We start from the raw sequence: 22,096 nt of genomic DNA, 5'->3' as shown, positions 1-22,096 counted from the left end.
GCTTTTCCACACAGAGGGTGTGTGTATATTGGAACAAGCTGCTAGATGGATATAATTATAATGTTCAAAAGACATTTGGACAAGTACAAGGATAGGAAAATCCCAGAGATCTACGGGCCAATTGCAGGGAAATACCAGAGTCAAAATAAATTTATAATCAAAAATACCTATTTGTTATGATATACCAACCACCTTGAGATTCATTTCCTTACAGGCATTTGCAAGAAAATTTAGAAATACAATAGAGTTTCTGAAAAGATAGACATTGTTACGTACCCCGTAACTAGGTTGCCAAACCAGCAGAAATGGATCACTCAGTTGGAGTCTGGATTACTGGAACTAAGAAAGTTTTATTAAAGAAATAAGCAACACAGTACTCTAATCAAAAGGATAATGAATACAACAGTTCAGCAATGATAAACACACATGTACACAGAAACTAGGATAATAGGATCAATCAAGCTCTATCGTCGTCTAGGGGTAAATGACCAGTTTCAAAGTGACGCAAAGTTCAGTTCAATTGAGTTCAGTTCAGTTCACAGTAATCACTGCCGTGAGAGAGAGGGAGAGAAAGTGAATGAATATTCAAAAACGGCTTCCACACAGACCTTCGATATTCCTCGCAGTCAGCTTTCGGGCGAGCCCTTTGTAATGTATTCTGAGGTCACCGACTGTGACCCCTCCGTTCCTCTACAGTGAACCTGGCACCCAGGCAAGGGCGGACACACACCAGGTTCCCGCCAATCGTTCCTTTCCACCCTGTGCGTCTATGGCTTGGTCCCGCGACCAGCCCTCCAAACACTCCCACCGACTTGTGGGAGACGCACCGCTTCCAGGATCTCGTTACCTCGGGGTGTCGTGTGTGTCCTGCCTTAGCGAACCTGTCCCTTTTTATCCCCCTGCTGGGGTATTGCCTGTCCATCACTTCAAACAGTTCAGGGTTCAAAGAGGAGCCGGTCTTGACAATTCCCAGACCGCTGTCTCCTTCCGTTAAGCTCTCCCGTCTCTTCATTAACATTTCCAAATGCTGCTCCATTGTCTTTACTTATCTCTCTCTCCTGAAGACAGGTGGCAGATAAACTGTTGATCCCACTGGTGATAGCACAGGACAGTCAATATCTTAGTCTATGTGTACTTTCGTCACACCCCTCACCTTTAAGGATTTTTACTGGGGTAAAAATTACCAACATGAATACATTATTTGATAAAAACAAATATACATCTTCATCAGCTATTTGGCTAATACAGCGAATTTTAAGTTGTCAACACCTGACAGACAGTCAGCAATCACATTTTCTGTTCCTTTTATATGTGTTATTAATAATCCCTTAAACCAGGGTCCAATTTAGCAAACTTCATAGTGGCCAGAAACACTGATGAATTGCGATCAATGTAACCTCTCATTGGGTTTCGTCCCGGACCACAATAACAAGGGTCGTCCCATTCCGACTTAGTTTTCTCTCGCAAGGGCTTAGTAGGAGGGGGAGGGGTAGTAACCGCAGAGTTATTGCAAAATTTGCTACGGTACCCCACCATCTCCAAGAGCCTTCTGAGGGCCCTCTTGTCTGTCAGGGTTGGGATGTCAGAGATAGCCCACACTTTAGCTTGCATCGCTGCCAGCTGCCCCTGTGTCACCACAATTCCCAGGTAAGTGACCTTCGTGTGGCCGAACTCATTTTTTTCAAGGTTCACTATCAAGCTGGCTTCAGACAGCCGTATTACATCGCCAATACACACCTCTGTGTTTGTCAGCTCTTTCGTCACTGAATTACTCATTCTATAGGGGTGTTGCTCACTAGGATGACCTACCGTGACAGACACCACCCAACGTCCCAGTTCTTTGCATCGCCTCGGGACAATCAAACACACGTGTGCGAGCCGTTTAATTACTTCTCCTAAAGAGTCGCTTTGTTCTGGGAATAAGGGAGAGACCTTATCAGCAGAGCTGGCCAAAACAATAGCCTTCTCCCATCTGGTCGATACCATACTCATCTTTTCAAAATGGTTTTTTTCTCTTATCGGGGGACCCTAGCTTCATTGGTTTCCGCACTAACACCAACTAGGTTTGTTAGCATATCAAAAGCCTGTGACTGTCTCAGTTCGCGTCTGCCATAATCAATAACCTTCCTCCTGTGCAGCCAGTAAACCTCTTTCATGGTTCCGCTGACTGTTTCCTTCAGCACCTCAAAATGTCCACCGAGGAGTACCTTGTGCGCCAGGTTAAAAATCTCATCCCCAGAGATTTTTGGCACCATCCCCCATTCCTCATCTGTGGTACTTGGTCTCCCTTCCTTCCCTAGCACCTCCCCCTTCACACCATAGCCTACTGGCTCTCTTCCTAACTCTGTTTCACCACAGCGAGCTGTTTCCTCGTCTCGCTCCTGTGCCTGTATAAAGTCCTTCTTTTCTAATGATTAATCTACCTTAATTTTCCCACTTACTCCTGTTTCATTACGTTCCTTCTTTTCACTTTCTACCCCCTCCTGGTACAAGGCTGGTAGAAACATCTCAGCTAAATTTACTTCGGCAGTCCCGGGATGAACCTGTGAGTCCATGGGCGGGGCCTCAATGCTGGCAGGCTGACCTGTCAAGCTCACTGTCGAGAACACAATTCCCCCGGCGAGGTCATTACTGAGCAAGACTTCCACGCCTTTCATCGGTAATTCGGGCCTCACCCCGATCATGACTAGTCCAGAGACCAAGTTGCTTTGTAGGTGTATCTGGTGGAAAGGGACTGCCTCTGTCCCTTCCCCAATACCTTTTACCTTGACCTCCCCAGTCTGGGTCTCTGAGCTAAACTCTAATACACTCTTCAATATCAATGACTGACACGCTCCCGTGTCTCTCCAGATCCGCACTGGAACTGGGTTTAACCCCTCCTTCACTGACACCAATCCGGCCGAGATAAACCTCTCGCGCCTTTCCTGAACTTTGGCAGACCTGTCCTCTCCTAGCGGTTCATTTACCAGCTCGATACAGCCAGTCAAAATCGCCGTTTTTCCTTTTCCCGTCTCCTTCTTTGGGGCAAAGCACCTGGACGCAAAGTGTCCGACTTTCCCGCAATTATAACAGACGACCCCAGGAGACTTCCTACCAGACTGCTCCCGGTCTACCTTATCCTTCTCAGTAGTCCCCGGCTTATTTTCTGACTTTTCTGGCAGACTCTCCCTGCCGTCCTGACTACCCTTCTGGTAGCCTTTACTCGGGGCAAACTTCATTTTATGCGTCAACACATACTCATCCGCTAACTTAGCAGTTGCGGCTAACGTGGCTGCCTCTTTCTCATCTAGGTAGGGTCTCATACCCTCAGGGACACAACCTTTAAACTGCTCAATCAGGATCAGCTGTAGCAGTCTGTCATAATCCCCCTCTACCCCCTTCGAGGCGCACCAACGCTCACAATATGTCTGCATCTCACGGGCAAACTCTAAATACGGGCGGTCCCACTGCTTCCTCGCATTCCGAAACCTCTGCCGGTATGCCTCCGGGACCAACTCATAAATCCTGAGGATGGCCTCTTTCACCACCTCATACCTCTGGGCATCTTCCACGGACAAAGCTGAGTAAGCTTCTTGGGCTTTCCCTTTCAGTACACTCTAAAGCAAAACAGCCCACTTATCCCTCGGCCAGTCCTGACTTGTAGCAACTTTTTCGAAATGGAGAAAGTACCGATCCACATCGGTACCGTCAAATGGGGGAACCAGCCTAACCTCCTGGGTCGCCCGGAACCCTCCACCTTGGTTCGGCACGGGCCCCTGCTCTGCCCTTATCTTTAACTTCTCCAGCTCAAATTCCCTTTACCTCTGTTTCTCCTCTCGCTCCAACTGCCTCTCTCTCTCTTGCAGTTGTAACCGTCTCTCTCTCTCTCCCTCTCCTGCCTTTCTAACTCTCTCTCTCTCTCCTGCCTTTCTAACTCTCTCTCTCTCCCTGCCTTTCTAACTGTTTCTCTTTCTCCTGCCTTTCTAACTACTTCTCTTCGTGTTCTAACTGCCGTACCCGGAACTCGTGCTCGATTCTCAGTTTTTCAAGCTGCACCTATACCGCGTCTCCAGCAGGTTTTTCAATAGACACCACCTCCAGCTCCCCTTGGGGAAACACATTTTTAGATACATAGTGCTCTACGATAGCTCTGTGTATCTTCTCTCTCCTCATTGTCGACTTCCCCTTAACAAGATTCAACCGTTTGGCCACAGCTGCCAATTCCGCTTTCCTGGCATCCTCTAATGCCTCCAAGGTCGGCGCTTTTAGAAATTCCTCAATCTCCATTTCTGCTGTTTGTCTTGTCTTTCTTTCGGGAATTTTAACCCAATCAATTTACTCCGTCCCAAATTTAGCGTTCAAAATCGCTGACGAGAACCCCACTTATGTTACGTACCCCGTAACTGGGTTGCCAAACCAGCAGAAATGGATCACTCAGTTGGAGTCTGGATTACTGGAACTAAGAAAGTTTTATTAAAGAAATAAGCAACACAGTACTCTAATCAAAAGGATAATGAATACAACAGTTCAGCAATGATAAACACACATGTACACAGAAACTAGGATAATAGGATCAATCAAGCTCTATCGTCGTCTAGGGGTAAATGACCAGTTTCAAAGTGACGCAAAGTTCAGTTCAATTGAGTTCAGTTCAGTTCACAGTAATCACTGCCGTGGGAGAGAGGGAGAGAAAGCAAATGAATATTCAAAAACGGCTTCCACACAGACCTTCGATATTCCTCGCAGTCAGCTTTCGGGCGAGCCCTTTGTAATGTCTTCTGAGGTCACCGACTGTGACCCCTCCGTTCCGCTACAGTGAACCTGGCACCCAGGCAAGGGCGGACACACACCAGGTTCCCGCCGATCGTTCCTTTCCACCCTGTGCGTCTATGGCTTGGTCCCGCGACCAGCCCTCCAAAAACTCCCACCGACTTGTGGGAGACACACCGCTTCCAGGGTCTCGTTACCTCGGGGTGTCATGTGTGTCCTGCCTTAGCGAACCTGTCCCTTTTTATCCCCCTGCTGGGGTATTGCCTGTCCATCACTTCAAACAGTTCAGGGTTCAAAGAGGAGCCGGTCTTGACAATTCCCAGACCGCTGTCTCCTTCCGTTAAGCTCTCCCATCTCTTCATTAACATTTCCAAATGCTGCTCCATTGTCTTTACTTATCTCTCTCTCCTGAAGACAGGTGGCAGATCAACTGTTGATCCCACTGGTGATAGCACAGGACAGTCAATATCTTAGTCTATGTGTACTTTTGTCACAACATAAACAATCAATGTGCATAAGAAGACAAACTGTGCAAATAAAAAATAAGCAATACTAAGACCATGAGTTGTAGAGTCTTTGAAAGTGAGTCTGCATATTGCGGAATCAGTTGAGAGTTTTGGTAAGTGTAGTTACCCATGCAGGTTCAGGAGCATGATGGTTGAAAGGTAAGGATTGAAGGTTCCTGAACCTGGTTGTGCTGGACCTAAGTCTCCTGTAGTTCCTTCTTGATGTTTTTTTTTCCTATTTTCACAGTTTGGCTTCTTTTGCACTTTGGTTGTTTGCTCCTGACATGGTTGCTATAACCGAATTGGGCTAAATGTCTCTTTTCTGTGCTGTATATCTCGATGACTATCAAGAGTTTTGCATACTCTTTATGTGGAAAAATACATGCCTATGACTGAATCCAATCAAGGTGTGTGGTCAGTTGCAAAGTTGGAATCTGTGGCGCAACCAAGAGGCCATCCAGGCCATGCTGTCTTCTTTCTACCGCCATCAGGCAAGAGGTACAGCAGCCTTGGTTCCAATACCACCTAGTTCAAGAACAGTTATTACTCTTCAACCATCAGACTCCTGAACCAGTGTGGATAACTTCAGTCATCTCATCTCTGAACTGATTCCATAGCCTGCAGACCCACTTTCAAGCAATCTGTAAATCATTTTCTCAGAATTATTTATTTGTTTTGTATGTGCACAGTTTCTCTTTTTTTGCACTTTGCTTGTTTGTCAGTATCTACAGTAGTTTTTTTAATTGATTTTATTGTGGTTCTTTGTTTTACTGTGGATGTCTGCAAGAAAATGAACCTCATGCTCAGAAATGATGACGTATAGATACTTAAATAATAAATTTACTTTGAAGTTTAAAGAAGATATTGCGGAATGTGCTTCAGGCTACAATTTCATCAAGGTGTTTGCATGTTTTCCGTGTAGAACAGTGAGTATTCTAAAGTACGCCTGCAAACATAGAGGAACATGGGTGTGCGTGTTAGTCTTTAGAAACACCAGGGTAATGCTTAGAAACTGATTAACAATAAGGAAATCATGAGTTCCAGGAAGTAGGCTGGAAACTGAGTTGCAACCAACAACCTTATAAGCCTCAGCCCCACCGAATGACAAAGCAGGTTTCAGGACCTATGTTATTTCCCCTACTTCGTGAAATCCTTGCTTTGGTACAATCCGGTAAGATGGCGACGTGCTTATTCACAACAGTTTCTCCAGGTCTAACAAAAGGTGCAGATGTTTGCCTTAAACATTTTTCTTGCAGTTGCAAGACCCTGTTGGACATTCGTAATACAAAATACTGCGTCTGGTTCATTGGTGAGACCGATGGTGGGTGGGCGGCTGCGTGGCCTCGGTTGTTACACAGGCCAGTTCCTCTTGCCGCTTCATCGCCTGTTACGTCCACCCAGGAGCAGCACAGTAGAGAACAGAGGTGCAGTGGGCATGCTGAAATCCGTGCTGGGTTGTGGGGGGTAGGCCAGCTCTCCTGTTGATGCTGCTCTCTGGTGTTCGCTCACTGGAAGACAAACTGATTTGCTTGGGGGATGTGAGGAACTGCGGTGTGCTTGTTCTCCAGAACAACATCCAGTGCACCATCGATCTTCAGGCCATGACTCTCAGGGATGTGCTAATATTATTATGTGACTGAAGTGCTATCGTAGCTGTATGTGACCATATGTACTGCATTTCACTCCTTGGCCCTGGACGATCACTTTCATTTAGCAGTATACTGTACATCTGTATTGTTGAATGACAATTATACTTGAATTTAAACATGAATGACGCAAGTTGTGCATTGGATTCTGTAGTTCATGTTATGATGTGTTTTGGGTTTCTGGTGCTCCTTTTGTTGTTCTTATTTTGGGGAATCTTGAATTAGGGCAGCCTGCAGATAATGAAAACTGAGCTGAACTAATTATGCAACACACACAAAATGCTGGAGGAACTCAGCAGGCCAGGCAGCATCTTTGGAAAAGAGTATAGTGGACGCTTTGGGCCAAGACCCTTTGGCAGGACTGGAGAAAAAAAGGTGGAAGGGGAAATTACAAGTTGGTAGGTGAAACACAAGCTGAAGTGGGAGGAATGAAGACCTGGGAAGTTGAATGGTGAAGATACAGTGCTAGAGAAAGGGGAGTCTCATAAAAGAGGACAGAAGGCCGAGGGAGAAAGAAAAGGGGGAGCAACAGAAGGAGGCGATGGTCCGGCAAGGAGATAAGGTGAGAGAGGGAGAAGGGGATGGGGAATGCTGAAGGAGAGATGGGAGGTGGGGCATTACCAGAAGTTCGACAAATCGATGTTCATGCTATCAGGTTGGAGGCTACCCAGACAGAATATAAGGTCTTGTTCATCCAATCTGGGGGTGGCCTTTTCACACGTATGACGTTCTAACCATCTCTGAAATTTGGTTAAAGGATGGCTGCCTTTGGGAGTTGAATGTCCAAGGATATACGGTGTATCGGAAAGTTAGGTTAGTAGGCAGAGGAGTTGGTGTGGCCTTGTGTGTAAGAAATAGTACTAAATCATTAGAAAGGGATGACACAGGATCAGAAGGTGTAGAGTCTGTATGGGTTGAGTTAAGAAATGGCAAGGGTAAAAGGACCCTAATGGCAGTTGTATACAGACCTCCGAACGGCAACCAGGATGTGGATTACAAATTACAGCAGGAGATAGAAAAGGCGTGTCAGAAGGGCAGTGTCATGATAATCGTTGGGGATTTTAGCATGAAAGTGAATTGGAGAAACCAGGCCTGTACTGGACCTCGAAAGAATTTGTAGAATGTCTAAACGATGGCTTTTTAGAGCAGTTTGTTGTTGAGCCCACTACGGGATCAGCTGTGCTGGATTGGGTGTTGTGCAATGATCCAGAGGTGGTAAGAGAGTTTAAGGTTAAGGAACCCTTAGGGAACAGTGATCACGATATGATCAAGTTCACTTTGAAGGAGAAACTAAAATCCAATGTATCGGTATTTCAGTGGAATAAAGGAAATTACAATGGCATGAGAATGGTAGCAGCTGGTTGAGTGGTGTCAAATTCCCTCTCTTGCGATCTGACACCAATGTGATTTTCCAATCCCCTTGCATACTGAAGTCCCCCATTACAATTGTGTCATAACCCTTATTACATGCCTTTTCCAGCTCCCTTTGCAATCTTAATCCCAAATCTTTACTACTATTTAGAAGCCTATATATGATTTCATTTCGGATGTCTCCCTCCCCCTCCCACTTTCAAATCTCTTACTATCTCTTCTTTCAGTTAGTCCTGACGAAGGGACTCGGCCCGAAACGTCGACTGTACCTCTTCCTATAGATGCTGCTTGGCCTGTTGCGTTCACCAGCATTTTTTTTGTGTGTGTTGCTTGAAACTCCAGCATCTGCAGATTTCCTCGTATATGATTTCCATAATGGTTTTTAACCCTTGCAATTTGTCAACTCCACCCACAAAGATTCAACATTCTCTAACCCTTTGTCACCTCTTTCTAAAGGTGTAATTCCATCTCTTACTAACAGAGCCACATCACCACCTCTACCTTCCTGCATGTCCTTTCGATACAAAGTACATCCTTTGATGTTAAACTCCCAATTTCCTTCAGCCACAACTCAGTGATGCCCACAACCTCATACCGACCAATTTCTAATTGTGCCATGAGTTTGTCCACCTTATTCTGAATGGTACACGCATTTAAATACAGCACCTTCAGTCCTACATTCTTTACCCTTTTGAATTTTGCCTCTGTGGTACAATTTAGTCCTTGCCTGCTGGCTTATCCTGACCTCTATCGTACTGGTTCCCATCCCCTTGTCATAACTGTCGGGAGTATTCAAAGACATCTTCAATCTCTCACTGTTGCACTCAGAAGCTCCCACCTGCTTCAAGAGGTTGACAATCATACCAGTGTCCAAGAAGAGCAGGATAAGCTGCCTCAAAACGGCTACTGTCAAATGGCACTCATATTTACTGTGATGAAATGCTTTGAGAGGTTGTTCATGGCTAGAATCAACTTCTGCCTAATTTTCCAATCATTACAATAGGTTTACAGTGAATGCAATCTTACAAGCTCTCCACTCAGCCCTGGCTCACCTTTAATGTAGAAATACCTACATTAGGCTGCTGTTTATTGACTACAACTTAGCATTCAATACAATCATGCCATCAGTCCTGGGCCTCTGTACCTCCCTCTGCATCTGGTTCTTTGACTTCCTCACTGGGAGACCACAGTCTGTCTGGATGAGAAATACCATCTCCTCACTGACATTCAATATGAGTGCATCTCAAGGATGTGTGCTGAACTCACTGCTCTTCTCTCTACGACCACGATCGTGTTGATAAAGTTTTAAGGGAATTAGGGGATTCTCAGATTCCTGTAAATAATGGGTTAAGGTTGAGTACTGACTGTGTCTGTGTATTCTGGTTTGTGAATGGCTACAGCATGTTTAAGATGATATCTCACAGCTGCTTCTTTGGAGCGAGATAAGGGTAAAAGCTCACACAGATCCATCAAAAGATGTCTCCTGATTTTTCACACCTTTTGGTTTCGACAAAAGGCGGTTGCTGATGGAGATAAGACAGGACATTCCTTTCTTAATTAAAGTTTAAATTTGGTGGAGTCTCTCATCTAAGTTATTAAGATTTGCTCTGTTTGAGCAGCTCGAATGTCTATCGAAGTGATTGTTCTTTTGTATCGGTGGCCTTATAAATTGTAACAATTCTGAAGGTCGAGCAGTGAACTTGTTTGAACCGCCAGAGGGATGAGAACGCTTCTCCCCCTGATGTTGGGACCAAGTTCCCTCACCGGCTGAGCTCGAAGAAATAAACTGGTGAAAATATAAGTAACAATCTTTTTGTGCTGTGGTTATTTGGTCCGGTGAATTTAAGTTTACAGTGTGGCTAGGCATAGCTCAAACATCATCTCTACATTTGCCAACGACAAAACTGTTGTTGACAGAAGTGAGGTAGATCAGCTGGTTGAGTGCTGTCAGTCAGACCAGGGAAGTAAGTGATTGTGCTCTTTAGGAAGGGTAAGTCAAGGGAACACACACCAATCCTCATCGAGGAATCAGAAATGGAAAGGGTGAGCAATTCCAAGTTCCTGGGTGTCAACATCTCTGAAGGTCTATCCTGGACTCAACATATTGATTCAATTAGGAAGAAGACACGACAGTGGCTCTTTCATTAGGAGTTTAAGGAGAATTGATATGTCATGCAAGGCACTCATAAATTTCTACAGGTATACTGTGGAGAGCATTCTAACTGGTTGCATCACCATCTGGTACGGAGGGGCCAGGTTCAGAGAAAGCTGCAGAAAGTTGCAAACTCTTCCAGTTCCATCATGGACACCAGCCACCCCAGCATCCAGGACACTTTCAAATGGTGATGCATCAAAAGGCAGCATCCATCCTTGAGGACCTCCACCATTCCATCATCAAGGTCCTCTTCTCATTGCTACCATCAAGGAGAAGGTATAGGAGCCTGAAGACACACATTCAATGTTTCAGGAACAACTCTTTCCCCTCTGCCATCAGATTTCTGATTGGTCCATAAACCCATGAACATTACCTGCTTTCTACTCTTTTTTTTGCACTACATTTAATATTTTTAATATATATGTCTTACTGTAATTTATAGTATATTTTATGTACTGCACTGTATTGGTGTCACAAAACAACAATTTTTGTGATGTATCATAGTGATAATAAACTTGATACTCTTTAGGAAGGATAAATAGAATAATTTTTGTTCAGCAGCAGATGGTTCAATGTCCAGGGCAAGATATGGGGAATATGAGCAAAATCTTTGGTGATCATCTGAGTCTCACTGCTGGTGGGGTTAGTAGAAGTTGAGCCATTCGGGGCTTTCTAAAAGGAGACAGAAGATACAAGAAGATGCTGGAATATGCAGCAACAAGTTATCTGCTGGAGGAACTCAGTGAGATAGATGGAGAGTTTTGACCTGACTAGAAAATTATTTTCTCTCCAGGGCATATCCAATTGTTTTCCTCCCACAGATGCCACTGGACCTTCTGAGTTCCTTAGCAGATTGCTGTTTTCTGAAAGGAATTGGAAATGCCCTGGAAAGAAAATAATTTTTGGGGTTGCAGGGGAACACTACTGACTGGATTTTTCTGTTGGAAGCCTGCATGAACTCGGTGCCAAGTTTCTGTGACATATCACAAACACAGGAGATTCTGCAGATACTGGAAATCTAGAGCAACACACACAAAATGCTGGAGGAACTCAGCAAGTCAGGCAGCATCTACAGAGGGGAATACAGTCAACATTTTGGATCAAACCCCTTCAGCAGAACTGGTGAAGGGCCTTGGCCTGAAACATTAACTATTTGCTGCTGTCCATAGATACTACCTGACCTGCTGAGTTCCACCTGCAGTTTGAGTGTGTTGTTCTGTGACTTAGCTTGATAATTCTGAAAATTAGTTACAAGGTGGAAAAATTAGTTACAAGGTGGATGAAAGCTCAGAGGATGGTGCGAGTGTGGATTGAGCTGCCAGTGGAAGTGTTGGATGCGGGTTCAGTTTCAACATTGAAGAGAAGTTGGATAAGTACATGAACGGGAGGGCTCTAGTCCAGGTCCTGGTCAATGGAACTAGTATTTTGGCACAGAGTAGATGGGCTGAGGTCCTATTTCTGTGCTGTGTTGCTCTGTGACTAGAAGTAGCAAGTTACTAATAGTTTCACAACCACAGCCAAAGCCGACTCAAAGGTTATGGAGTGAAAACAGGAAAATGGGGTTGAGAGGGATAATAAATCAGCCATGGTGGAATGTTGAGTTCAATAACCTTAGGAGCACCCGTGTAACAAGTTCTTTAGTAATCTGGTATAAGTATTGAAACCAAAGTGATTTTGTAATGATAACTTCAGGTGTAAATCTACCTGTGTCTTTTGTAACGTCTCATCAAAGTTAATGCATGAAATACAAGGTGTGTTGAGTTAATGAAATGTAATTGCTCTGAGGCATTCTGGTGAATGAAGTTACAGTACAACACTCATTGTCATCCAGTAAAGAAGTGATGACAAGGTAAAGAAATGACCAGCTGCAATAGCAAGATTAAAAGGAAGTGTTGGGTGGGGTTGTGTCTGTCACAACTTTTTGTTCCTCAGCCACATTACCAAGTCCCTTTCCATAAAACCACAAGGAATAGGTGCAGAATTTGGCTATTTGGCCCATCGAGTCTGTATCAACATTCCACCATGGCTGATTTATTATCCCTCTTAACCCCATTTTCCTGCTTTCTCCCCATAACCTTTGATGCCCAGTGTCATTAAGAACCTGTCAACCTCCACTTCAAATATACCCAATGACATGACCTCCACAGCTGTCTGTGGCAATGAATTCCAGAAATTCACCACCCTGATGCTTAAGAAATCCCTATTCATTGCTTTTTTGTATTCTGAGACTGTGCTCTCTGGTCCTAGACTCCCCTTGATAGGAAACATCCTCTCCAGATCCACTCAATCTAAGCCTTTCAATAATCAATAGGCTTTAATGAGATTCCCCCCTCCATTCTTTTAAACTCAAGGGAGAACAGGCCCAGGGCCATCAAATTCTCCTCATATGTTCATCATCATGATGTGCCACGTTGTATGATGTGGGCGATCATGATCTTTCTATGACCATAATTGTTCTTGGAAAATTTTTCTACAGAAGTAGTTTGCTATTGCCTTCTTCTGGGCAGTGTCTTTACAAGATGGGGGAACCCAGCCATTATCAATACTCTTCAAGGATTATCTGCCTGGCATCAGTGGTCACATAACCAGGACTTGTGATATACACCAGCTGCTCATACAACCATCCACCTGCTCCCATGGCTTTACGTGACCTGATCCAGGCCGCTAAGCAGGTGCTACACCTTACCCAAGGGTGACCTACAAGCTAGCAGAGGGAAGGAACGCATCATACCCACTTTGGTAGAAACTTATCTCCACCCCGCCACCCACCTCATATGTTAACCCTTCATTTCCCAGGATCTACCTTGCAACCTCCTCTGAACCCTCTCCAATGCCAGCACATCCTTTCTTTAAAAAAAAAAGGAAATTGCCTTTTAAACCCTCGAGAGAGCATAGGCCATCAACTTTTATGCTGTTGATGTTTCTGTAGCAGGCAATTTCTTCTTTACGAGGTCGAGTTACTAGATTGACACTCCAGCATGGATGGAAAGTATGCCTGGGGAGCTGGCTGGTTTGAACTCGGGAGCCTTCACTCCAAAGTCCTGTGCTGATGCCAATACGCCACCAGCCGGCAACATCCTCTCTTAGCTAAGGGGCATAAAACTGCCGTCCCGATTCCCCAGGTGCCTTATCAAAACTATTCTTTGGTTTAACTTTTGTGTTGATTACCGCTTTCAATAACTTTCCAACTGAGCTACCCATTTCAAGACATTTCAATGTGTTTTACAGCCTGTTTATAAGCTTCTATAAACAGCAATGTGAAAATAACCAAAACGTAACAAAAGTTGAGAGTTGAACACTAGGGTTAACGTTTGCTTCCTCAGAATTTTTTTTTTGTTCATGATAAACGGCTTGAAGCTGAACACAAATACAATTTCAGACTACTTGTATCACATTGGAATTTGGAGAAACAACCGAGCTAAAAATGTTTTGTTGATGATTTACGTTTGTACTCAGTGTCTGAGGCTTCTCGCTGAAGTGTCCAACAATAAGCAACCTGCATTGGTGGATTCCATTTGCGCTGATACTGTTTCACCATGAACACATTGTCCTGCTGAGACCTTTCACCGTGCTCGCCACTGACAGTGCCAAGATTTACAGGGAAGAAGTCTAAACGGGAACATAGAAAATGAATCTTTAGTGACATGTTGCGCTCCATGATTTTAGACCATAAGATATAGGAGCAGAATTAGGCCATGGCCCATCAAGTCTGCTCCGCCGTTCAATCATGGCTGATCCTTTTTTTATCTCCTCAACTCCAGTTCCCAGCCTTCTCTCTGTAACCTTTGATGCTATGTCTAAACAAGAACCTATCAATCTCTGCCTTAAATACACCCAATGACCTGGCCTCCACAGCTGCGTGTGGCAACAAATTCGACAAATTCACCACCCTTTGGCTAAAGAAATTTCTGCGAATCTCTGTTTTGAAAGAGCACCCCACTATCCTGAGGCTGTGCCCTCTTGTCCTAGACTCTCCCACCCTGGAAAATATCCTTTACGCATCTACTCTGTCTAGGCCTTTCAACATTCGAAAGGTTTCAATGAGATCCCCCCTCATCCTTCTGAATTCCAGTGAGTATAGACCCAGAGCCATCAAACATTCCTCGTATGATAACCCTTTCATTAATGGAATCATTTTTGTGAACCTCCTCTGGACCCTCTCCAATGCCAGCACATATTTTCTAAGATGAGGGACCCAAAACTGTTCACAATACTCAAGGTGAGGCCTCACCAGTGCCTTATAAAGCCTCAGCATCACATCTTTGCTCTTGTATTCTAAACCTCTTGAAATGAATGCTAACATGGTGTTTGCCTTCCTCACCAAGTCAACCTGCAAGTTAACCTCAGGGTGTTCTGCATAAAGACTCCCAAGTCCCTCTGCATCTCAGGTTTCTGGATTTTCTCCCCATTTAGAAAATAGTCCGCACATTTATTTCTTCTACCAGAGTGCATGACCATGCATTTTTCAACATTGTATTTCATTTGCCACTTTCTTGCCCGTTCTCCTAATCTAAGTCCTTCTGCATCCTACCTGTTTTCTCAACACTACCTGCCCCTCCACCAATCTTTGTATCATCTGCAAACTTGGCAACAAAGCCATCTATTCCATCATCTAAACCATTTATACACAGCGTAACAAGAAGTGGTCCAAACACCAACCCCTGCAGGGCACCACTAGTCACTGGCAGCCAACCAGAAAAGGATCCTTTTATTCCCACTTGCTGCCTCCTACCAATCAGCCAATGCACTAACCATGCCTGTAACATCATGGGTTCTTAACTTGGTAAGCAGCCTTATGTGTGGCACCTTGTCAAAGGCCTTCTGAAAGTCCAGATATACAACAACCACTGCATCCCCTTTATCTATCCTACTTGTAATCTCCTCAAAGAATTACAACAGGTTCATCAGGTAGGATTTTCCCTGAAGGAAATCGTGCTGACTTTGTACTATCTTGTCCTGTGTCACCAAGTACTCCATCACCTCATCCTTAACAAATAACTCAGTGTGAGAAGAATGCTTGAGCTAAACTCATTGGCGCTTGAACTTCATAGATGCTGCACCTGCTGCGTATTTCCAGTACTTCTGCTTTCGTTTCTAGACAGCATCTCAAGCAACCAGCCTGCCCTCCATGGACTCTGTCTACATTTCTCGCTGCCTCAGTAAAGCAGTCAGCAGAATCAAAGACCCTACCCACCCTGCACATTCTCTCTTCTCACCTCTCCCATCGGACAGAAGATACAAAAACCTGAAAGCACATACCACCAGGCTGAAGGACAGCTTCTACCTCGCTGTTATCAGACTTTGAATGGACCTCTTGAGTGATAGGATAGACTCTTGGCCTCATAATTGATCTCTTTATGATCATGCACTTTTTTGGTAGCTTTTATACTTTATTCTGCATTGTTATTGTTTGACCTTATTCTTGCTCAATGCACTGTATAATTTGATGTGATTTGCATAGAATATGTAAGACAAGCTTTTCACTGTATCCAAGTATATGAGACAATAATAAACCAATACCAATACCCATCGTGATCAGTTGTGTTCCCATATATATGTTGACAGTATTAATGATAATTAGAAATCTCTTGACCTACTGACTGGAATTATCTGTTTTGCCCGCAGGGGAGGTACGCCTGACCCCAGAAGACTACGCCAGAGCTCAGAAGTACTGCAAGTATGCCGGCAGTGCCCTGCAGTATGAAGACGTAGGGACGGCCGTGCAGAATCTTCAGAAGGCCCTCAAGTTGCTTACCACAGGGAGAGAATGAGTCCTCTGCATTGCAGCGCCTACCTGTAACCATGTCCACCCGAGTAGCTGACCAGTGCCTGACTCCGGTCTGTGTTCCATAACAAAGGAGCCTGTTGTAACTTCTTCAGCAACTCCCCTCTCACTCTGATCTAAAGAACTATGTTGGTGTTTCTGATCTCGAAGGAAAGGGCTTTGGGCACTGGGTGTGACTATTACAAGCTTGGTTTTAATATTGTCTGAAAGGAAAGAGCACACTTAGTAATAATGCTAATGGAGCCTGCATTGAGTTCTTCAATTCTTCTGCTTTATCAGTGAGGTAATTGCCCTGTAAATGGATATTTTAGCAAGTGTGTTCCACTAAGTGGCATCCAGGTAGTGAGATAAGACCATGTGCGACAGTCTCCATATCCTTGGACAAACATGAGAAAATCTGCAGATGCTCGAAGTCTAAGCAACGCACACAAAATGCTGGAGGAACTCAGCAGGTCAGGCAGCATCTATAGAGAAGAGTAAACCTTTTCCTCTTTTCCGTTGATGCTGCATGGCTTGCTGAGTTCCTCCAACATTTTGTGTGTGTTCCATATCCTTAGACCCCAGTAGTCAGATATTGACAGTCTCCATATCCTTGTACCCAGATAATCAGACGAGCAGCAAACTCAATACCCCTGTACCCAGAAAGTCAGATGTGTGGCAGACTCAATATTCTTGTACAGCAGCATGGAAATCAAGCCTATCCACCCCTTAGCAAGCATGCTCAGATTCCCACTCATCAGGCTGAAGAGGACTTTTGTCTTCCACAGATACAAGCACACCAAATGACCACCTCCATAAGCCGTACAAAGTGCCCACATTGCTGAGTGGGTCTGGCCACCTGGTTGCAAGGGGCCAAAAATGGAATGCAATGGCCACAAAGACAGTTTTCCAGCTTGCAACCAAACTACCTGGAATCACAAGTTTGATGTGCCCAATGTCTCCCAAAATGGCATTGAACTTCCAATCTAAAATATCCATTCAGAGGAATAATCCAGCTTCACTCGTAATATAACCAGTTCCCAGAAGACGTGTTCAGTATGCATGAATGAGTATTGTTGACATAATGTCGTGATAAATACCGTGTTTGTCTGTTTCTTCTCGGGGATGAGATGATGTGTATTGCACTGGATGTGTGTGCATGTGTGGCTAAATCAAACATCTAAAATTACTGCTCTTTAGTTATTTACAAATTTTCATAAACCCACTGAAACATCAAGTGCAGCAACTTTAACACAGCATAATAATTCTTAATTGGCCTTGTATAACATAACAGTACTGATTAAAGCATTGTTTATTATTTTGGAAGGTCACTAGAGAACTAAATTTTATTGTTAATGAATCCATCCTCCCCTCCCCCATGGTCAACAAGATCCCCTAGGCCTGATTTGCAATTGATGTGAAGTACTCCCACATGGCACTTTTGGTTACTTGTACTGATCAATCTATAACAGAAATAAAATATGTGTCTATGATCCGTCATTGTCCTGTGCTCACTTGCATTGGGGAACTCAGATGAAGTCAACATTGAGCTGATAGATTCACCAGTTGGTGAGGGGGAGCATTTTTAATCAGCGCCAATAGATACAAGAAACTGTCAGATACAGGAGCGGAGCTAGGCCATTCAGCCCATGGAGTAGGCTCTGCCATTCGGTTATGGTTGATTTATTTTCCTTCTCAACCCCATTCTCCTGCCTTCTCCCTGTCACATTTGATGCCTTTACTAATCAAGAGCCTATCAACCTCTGCTTCAAATATACCCGACGAATTGGCTTCCACAGCTGCCTGTGATACTGAATTCCTCCTCATCTCCATTCTAAATGGAAGTCCTTCTATTCAGAGGCAGTGCCCTCTGGTCCAAGACTCTGCCAGCATTGGAAATATCCCCTCCACATCCACTCTTTCAAGCTGTAGATGCTGGAATCAGGAGCAAAAGGCAAAATGATGGAGGAACTCAATGGGTCGGGCAGCATTTGTAAAGGGAAATGAACAGTCAGTGTTTCAGGTCGAGACCCTTCATCTGGACATTGTGAGACTATTCCTATAACTTAGAGCAATTTGTTTATTATTGTCATATGTCAGAATCAGGTTTAATATCACGAGCATATGTTGTGAAATTTGTTATGTGGCGGTCCATTACAATACATAATTAAAATTAAAAATACAGTAACTATATATACAGTATATTAAATTTAAAAAGTAATGCAAAAAGAGAGAAAAAGTAGTGAGGTAGTGAGTAGTGAGGTTCATTTTACCAAGATACAGTGAAAAGCTTGTCTTACGTGCTGTTCATGCAGATCAAATCATTACACAGAGCATTGAGGTAGAACAAAGTAAAACAATAACAATGCAGAATAAAATGTAACTGCTACAGAGAAACTTCTGATTCTGCTACCAAAGGAACCTCATTCCATCTCATATTTTCCCTCTCAATCCCATTCTGCCTTCATCTCTCTGTTACGCTGTTTTGGATAACAAATTTCACAACCTATGCCAGTGATATTAAACCTGAAATGTCTAGTACTAGGGGCATGTATTAAAGGTGAGAATGGAAAAGTACAGAGGAGATGTGCAGGGCAATTTTTTTTTTAAACACAGAGTGATGGGTGCCTGGACCCTGCTGCCAGGGATGGTGGAAGAGGCAAATAGTACAGGAGATTTTAGAATCTGAATCAAAATCAGGTTTAATATCACTGACATATGTTGTGAAAATTGTTGTTTTGTGACAGTAGTACGGAACAATACATACAAAAACTATAAATTGCAACAAGAAATATGTTTTAAAAATTAAATTAGGTAAGTAGTGTAAAAAGGGAGAAAAAATAGACAGTGTTCATTCTGTGTTCAGAAATCTGATGGCTAAAGGGAAGAGGCTGTTCCTGGAAATGTTCAGTGTGTGTCTTCAGGTTTCTGTACCTCCTCTCTGATGGTAGTAATGGGAAGAGGGTATATCTTGTGTGATGGGGGCCCTTAATGATGGATGCTGCCTTTTCACAAACTTAAAGAATTCAAGCAAATTTAGCGAACATAGAACTATAGACTAGTTCTGATTATATTCATCTTCCCTAAATGATTCACTCTTTCGTCTTTACTGTTGACTCAAGCACCTTGCCAAATATAGATGTTAAAATGGCCTAACATAAATTACATAAATGTAATCTAACATAACTTACATGATGCAATAAACAAAACTAAATTAAACAAAGTTAGTGCAAGTTGGAGGGAAGTACAGTCTGAGGTAGTGTTAAGGTTTTACACATTGGTTCAAGAACCTGATGGCAGTAGGAAAAAAGCTGTTGAACCTTGAAGTGTGGTTCCTCATATCTGAAACTCCTGCCTGATGGCAGCATGGAGAAGACAGCATGGTGTAGATGGTCAGAGTCCCAGATGATGGATATCACCTTCCTGAGACATCACCTCTCGATCGTTGATGTACCCACATTGGAACTGGCTGGGTGCACAACCTTTTGTAATGTGTTGGAATTTCCGTTCCAGGCCACGATGCAACCACTGTGTCTTCCCTGGCTTAGTGTTAGAAGTAAAAAGTTCAAAGAGCCCCGTGCCCCTGAGAATAATTTTAGAGTTTTCCTTTTCTAAATTGGACCAGTGCTAAATTGTGAAAGATGCAGCCTTTTTGTATTGATACATGCTGGTGCCAAATTCTTACACAAGATCAGAAAGGCAATTCATCAAACCTGCCCAAACAGCATCTGTTTCAGGAGGTGAGTCACGACAGCAGGTTACCCTGTCGATGGCCTGCTTTTATAGCAACAGACAGAGACAGAGAGTCATAATACACAGAAACAAGATTCAAGTCGGTTTATCAAGTATACATCGAAACATGCAGTGAAATGCATCATTTTTTTTAACAACCAACATATCTGAGGAAGTATTCATGTATTTATTTATTTATTTATTCGGCGATACCATGTGGAATTAGGGCCTTCCAGCCCACCAAGCTGTGTCACCCAACAACCCAATGATTTAACACAAGCCTAATCACAGGACAATTTACAATGATCTATTAACCGTACGTCTTTGGACCGTGGGAGGGTACTGGAGCACCTGGAGGAAACCCACGCAGTCATGGGGAGAACATACAAACTCCTTACAGACAGCCGCAGGAATTGATTGAACGTGGGTTGCTGGCGCTGTAATAGCGCTTCGCCAAACTGCTACGCTACCGACCGAACAGGCCATTATGAATGAGCAGTCAATACCACCCTCGCCTCCGCTGCCGGTTCCCATGAAATGAAATAAAAGCGAGTCAGGTCTTCAAAGGTTAAAATGTGCAGAAAGTGAGACGATGATTCCTGCAATTGTTTGTGAAACAGTCACAGCCTAAAACATTGAAAAAATACATGACCTGATCCTCCGCAGAGACTGGCAACTTTCTATAAGGGCATTGTACACACAAACCCGTCAGTCGTGTCCATATCAAGGCTCAGTTTACACTTAATACATCTCCTCTCCATATTGAGAGTTCAGGCAGCACAACAAAGAGAGGGGTGGCATTATCCTGCAATGACGCACAGCTAAAGTGAGTTTTAGCACAACTGTTGCATGCGATCACAGCATAATAACAAAGATAAAGTAGATACTTCGTCAACTGAGCTTCAAAACATTTGAAAAGAACATGCATACCACAATCATGTTACACTTATGCACTTTAGTCAAAGTTATTTTGTAACCGTCCCTTCTCTTTTTGCTTTCAGTGCTCGCTGTAACACAGCTGTGCGTAGCTTCGAGTGCACTGAGCTGAATTTGATATCATGCCTCTTACTGGGTCAGATTTCAAGTAAATCAGTCTGCTGAAAGAGGTGACGGGGTTCTTGTATCTCTTAAACTGCCCTAGATCATGAGACCCTCCAACATTTTGATGACCAATTATTAAAGGCTGGTAATAGGTAGCACAATGTAAGATACAAGTAAATAGATTAGAGTCTGCCTGGTGTTGCGATGTTCACCGAGCTTGGCAATTAGCTTGCAGACGTTTCATCACCAGTCAAGGTGATATCCTCAGCATGCATTTGTTGGTGTTTCTCCCTGGGGATGCTCAGGTTTATATAGGCCTCTGGTTTCTTCCCTCTGATTGACTACCCCTTCGGTTGAACTTTGAATTCTATTGGCCCACATTGATTTGGCTCTAAGGGGCTCGTAGATGGTGTCTATTTCACCATGTTTGTTTATGGAGTTATCAGAAGAGAACCACGCTTCTAAAAATTCTCACGCCTGCTTCATGTTTTCCTGCACCAGAACCTCTGCAGTGTCCCAGTTAAAGTGATGTCCTTCTCGGTCAGCATGTTGCGAGATCAGGGACAGTAGATCATGTCTCCGTACCACCAGTTTGTGTTCCCGTAAATGAGATGAGGGTTCATGTCCTGTCTGGTTGATGTAATTCTTGTTGAAGTGTCCACATGTGATCCTGTACGCCACATTGCTTTTTGTAAGTAGGGTAGAGTCCATTCAGTTCTTAGGAGAGTGAAGCCTGTCCAGGAGCCCACCAGTTCATCCTCCACCCTCATCCTTGACGCCTTAATCTTTTAATATGGCTTGCCACTTAAATCATCCAAACATCAGTTTGTTTCTCGCTAATACCAGAGTTGCATTGTACATGCATACTTTGACATTAAAATGAAGCTTTGAACATTTAATGGCAGATTTTTAACACTGTGGAGAATCAGAGGGATCTTGAGGTCCATAGATTCCCTAAGTTGCTAGGGTAATTAAAAGGGTGTATGGTGTGTTGGCCTTGGTTAGTCAGGAGACTGAGCTCAAGAGCCATGAGGTAATGAGCAACTCTATAAAACTCTGGTTAGACCATACTTGGAGTACTGTGTTCAGTTCTGGTCTCCTCATTATAGGAAGGTTATGGAAGCTTTAGAGA

General features: G+C 43.7%; 1 protein-coding gene across 2 annotated transcripts in view; it reads left to right on the top strand.

Annotated features, from left to right (window-relative positions):
• The window catches only part of vta1 (vesicle (multivesicular body) trafficking 1), a 348,619-nt gene extending 330,918 nt beyond the window's left edge, over positions 1 to 17,701 (top strand). For both annotated transcript variants that reach the window (XM_063055463.1, XM_063055462.1), the window contains one exon: positions 16,053 to 17,701. In XM_063055463.1, coding sequence (XP_062911533.1) covers positions 16,053 to 16,198 — 146 coding nt within the window. In that variant the 3' untranslated portion in view covers positions 16,199 to 17,701. The remainder of the gene's footprint in view (positions 1 to 16,052) is intronic.
• The last annotated feature ends 4,395 nt before the right edge of the window (positions 17,702 to 22,096 follow it).

This window comes from Mobula hypostoma, chromosome 8 (assembly GCF_963921235.1).
Source record: "Mobula hypostoma chromosome 8, sMobHyp1.1, whole genome shotgun sequence".
NCBI classification, from domain to species: Eukaryota; Metazoa; Chordata; class Chondrichthyes; order Myliobatiformes; family Myliobatidae; genus Mobula; species Mobula hypostoma.
Note: the sequence above shows the minus strand (reverse complement) of the source record. Positions and strands in the feature narration are given on the sequence as shown.